Source organism: Toxorhynchites rutilus, chromosome 3, assembly GCF_029784135.1.
Source record: "Toxorhynchites rutilus septentrionalis strain SRP chromosome 3, ASM2978413v1, whole genome shotgun sequence".
NCBI lineage: Eukaryota > Metazoa > Arthropoda > Insecta > Diptera > Culicidae > Toxorhynchites > Toxorhynchites rutilus.
In genome coordinates, this window is record NC_073746.1 from 141,751,687 (window position 1) to 141,755,046 (window position 3,360).

Genomic DNA, 3,360 nt, shown 5'->3' on the forward strand with positions numbered 1-3,360 from the left:
ACACAAGATGTCGCACAGTTTCCTAGACACCTCGAATGATGGAGCGAGATCAGAAAATCCGGATTTGCATCATTATTGCCCATCATATCAATTTTGTCAACCTTACACAATCATTGTTATCGTCATTCTGATGAAGTAATGTCATTATTATTTATCGTGTAAGGGACCCTTTAGTGCATTGTGCTATGCGAACGCAACACGTGAGAGACTCGATGTTGTACGTGAAAGGGTTAATGGACAGCACAGCTGGAAATAATTTACTCGATTTTCCAAATAGTAGACGTCTAACTTGAAACACAAAACAATGGATTACTACCGCAACAATTTAGGAACAAGAAACAAATTCCAGAACTGAGAGTTCATAACACCAATTCAGACTCAGAATTTGGCGGTAAGAGGGCAGCAGATAGAAGATTTTCTGTCAATTTCGCCAAATGGTTTTCGTAGCGAGATTGATGGCGTGTTTGCTTACTAGCGAACGATCGGATTCGTTCACCTTTGTGTATTATTCTAAAATAACTAGATCCATGCAACAAGTGATGGGAGTCGGTCTCTTCTTTAACACACGCTCTACAGTTCACAATAACAAAGTTCAGATTGTTTGTGCACCTAATAACATAACAATGGTAACATCATATCAACTATTCCGCCATACGGTCCAAATAACATTGAAACAAAAGGAATATTCTTACGCCAAAAAATGCGATATTATGTGGTTTACCATTATGTATCAATAATATAAACATGCACACAATTGAATCCGGCTCTGTTATAGCTGAAAATACTAACAAACTTGAAATAAAATGAAACGAATGGGATTTCAAAAAATCACTAGACACCGTGATACCAGCTTTATCGCGTTTCACGGATTGTTTTAATATAGAATCATCTAAAACATCAGACCCTAATGTTGTAGTTTTATTAATATTAAATCCTTTAATCGACTGTACTGTATTGTTTCAATTCATTCACTTCACTCAAGTGCACATTTCCTCATCCATAATCTTGGCAATCCACTCCGGCTCGGCTGCGCTTATTTTTTCGATCAAACCATTCACTTGATAGCAGAGACTTTGTATTTGTTTATCCCACTGCGGCAGAATTTCTCGAGCTGTAAGATAAAAGAAAGGTGAAATCAAAACATCGAAGCATTCGAAACAAATGTAATCTACATACTTTCGAAATGAACAACACCATCGATCTGATCGATGTAACCGTTCATGCGTCCTTCAGTGATCATTTGACTTGCAATTCGTTCCGCTTTGGGTGGTGCTATCTCCAACAGCGAACCCAACTCATCAAAAGTAATGTTGTTGTACAGTTTACTAGCCGACAGCAAATTGTGTTCAAACACAGCGCGATCGAGAATTGTGGACCCATCAATGGTTGATGCCTTCTGATGAGCTTGAAGCAGAGCTTCAAAATCCTGCAGCTCTGATCGACGAATTATACGATCCAAATACATTTTTTCCAAAATCGAATATGCCGGCAAATGTTGGCAACGTTCATCCTTGAAGAGAGTAGCTAACATACGTGATCTTTGTTGTCCTGCCGAAGCCAACACGGTACAAATCAGTGCTTTCTTGAGAGCTGTCATTCGTTCACCCTCATCCACAATGGTACGATAAGATAGTTCGTTGTATCGTTGGGCAGCTTCAATAAACTTACGGCGATAGTCAAGAACACGGGCATAGCAAACCTTGTACAGAATCTGTAATTTTTCATCCTTCGTATCCGCTTGCAGGATAGAAGCACGATTGATGAATGCCTCCGCCTGTACCGGATCTTCGTCCTCTAAGTAAAGACGCGCAATTTTGAGGTACGTTTCCAGTTTGTAGTCCAGTGAATAGGGTCTATTGGGAATGAAAAACAGTTGTAGAGACTACATATATTATACATAAAATTAACCCACTTTTGACCGGTTTCCAGCGGGATTCCACCCAACACATTTGCAGCCTCTTTCCAGTTTTGGTTTCGCTCATAGATTTGAGCCAAGTGCTGCCGGATACAAGCAACTTGTTCTTCGAATGAGATCACTCGAGGTTGTACCTTATCAAGGGTGAAATGTGAGACTGCTTTCGAAATATCATCGGGCAATTTTGTTAGATGAGTGCTAACTTCTGATAGTATTTGCCGAGAAATAACCAAGCTTACATGCTCATTAACGACTGAAAAAAAATAGTTTAATCGATTACCCTAACCAGTGTTGTTTAGTACTCACTCGCTTCGATGAATATTTTTAATGTGTCCACTAATTCGTTACCAGTATTTAACAGAATTTGCTCCAGCAAAGCACGATATTTGTCAGCTTGTTCTTTGTGTATCCCCGACGAATTGGTCAACGCTGCAAGCTGACTGCGAATTGCACTTGGAGAGATTGCCATGGCTGTAATAATAGAATTGTTTTCGAGAAAATATTCGCTCCTTGTTACGCCACAAGTCAATAGCTGCACAAAAACGAACAATTTTGTAAGTACGAATGATAAATTGACAGATACCCGGTTTGCATTGTTTGGTACAAGACGGGTCTATGGTACTAGGTGAGGCCGTTTCGTCACTAAGTTGGTAGGGGAGTGGTATATGAAAACAGCACGGAAGAAAAGGTGGCCGTACACTGTTTGCCCAGAGGTCAAATATTTGATATTTTTTGACAGATAAAGTTTGATTTGATATTTGTACAAACACTATTTTGTTTGCCACTCTTCAATTTTCAACAGTAGTAAACAATATCAAACACCGAACATGGAAAAAAAACAACTGAAATATTCAAGGTAACCTAACAATGTACCGACAGGTTCGAAGAACAGACTGAAAAAATATTTTAGGCATCCAATAATTGAATATTTGTTTGTCGTGTTTTGTGTACAATATATTTGATCAGTACACGTTGACCAAATTTTATCTGTCAAAAAGAGTCAAATATTTGGCTTCGGTCAAACAGTGTATAAGCACCCAAAGTAGAAGGGGAATTATTTGCTTGTTGCTAAAGAGACAGACTGATCACGAGCGAGCTTCGGCAATAGCGTATTGTGTTTTGTTTAGAAACAAAACACAGTAGACTTCCAAGATGTCTGAAGAGTGGTTTTAGCAAGTTGGCCCACCTTAGTATATACTTCTAGGCGCCTTGGAAGAAAGCAGAAGGGGAATTATTTGCTTGTAGCGTGAAAGAGACAGACTGATTACGAGCGAGCTTCGGCACCCTAAGGTGGGCTAGCTTGCTAAAACCAAGACGGGTCTATGGTACTAGGTGAGGCCGTTTCGTCACTAAGTTGTAGACTTCCAAGATGGCTGAAGAGTGGTTTTAGCAAGTTGGCCCACCTTAGGATATACTTCTACGCGCCTTGGCTAACACCAACACGG

At 39.7% G+C, this 3,360-nt stretch overlaps 1 protein-coding gene across 1 annotated transcript; it reads right to left on the bottom strand.

Annotated features, from left to right (window-relative positions):
* Positions 1-818: 818 nt before the first annotated feature.
* Positions 819-2,508, bottom strand: LOC129776471 (COP9 signalosome complex subunit 4). Its single transcript, XM_055782134.1, has 4 exons — positions 2,222-2,508; positions 1,913-2,168; positions 1,177-1,853; positions 819-1,111 (listed from the first exon to the last, which is right to left on the bottom strand). The coding sequence occupies exons 1-4, from the start codon at positions 2,382-2,384 to the stop codon at positions 978-980; spliced, it is 1,230 nt and encodes a 409-aa protein (XP_055638109.1). The 5' UTR covers positions 2,385-2,508; the 3' UTR covers positions 819-977.
* Between the last annotated feature and the right edge of the window lie 852 nt (positions 2,509-3,360).

Coding starts and splice junctions, on each gene's coding strand:
- LOC129776471 (XM_055782134.1), bottom strand. CDS start 2,384: ATGGCAATCTCTCCAAGTGCAATTCGCAGTCAGCTTGCAGCGTTGACC. Junction 1,854..1,912: donor CCGCTGGAAACCGGTCAAAA/GTGGGTTAATTT, acceptor CATTCCCAATAG/ACCCTATTCACTGGACTACA. Junction 1,112..1,176: donor TGGTGTTGTTCATTTCGAAA/GTATGTAGATTA, acceptor TTTATCTTACAG/CTCGAGAAATTCTGCCGCAG.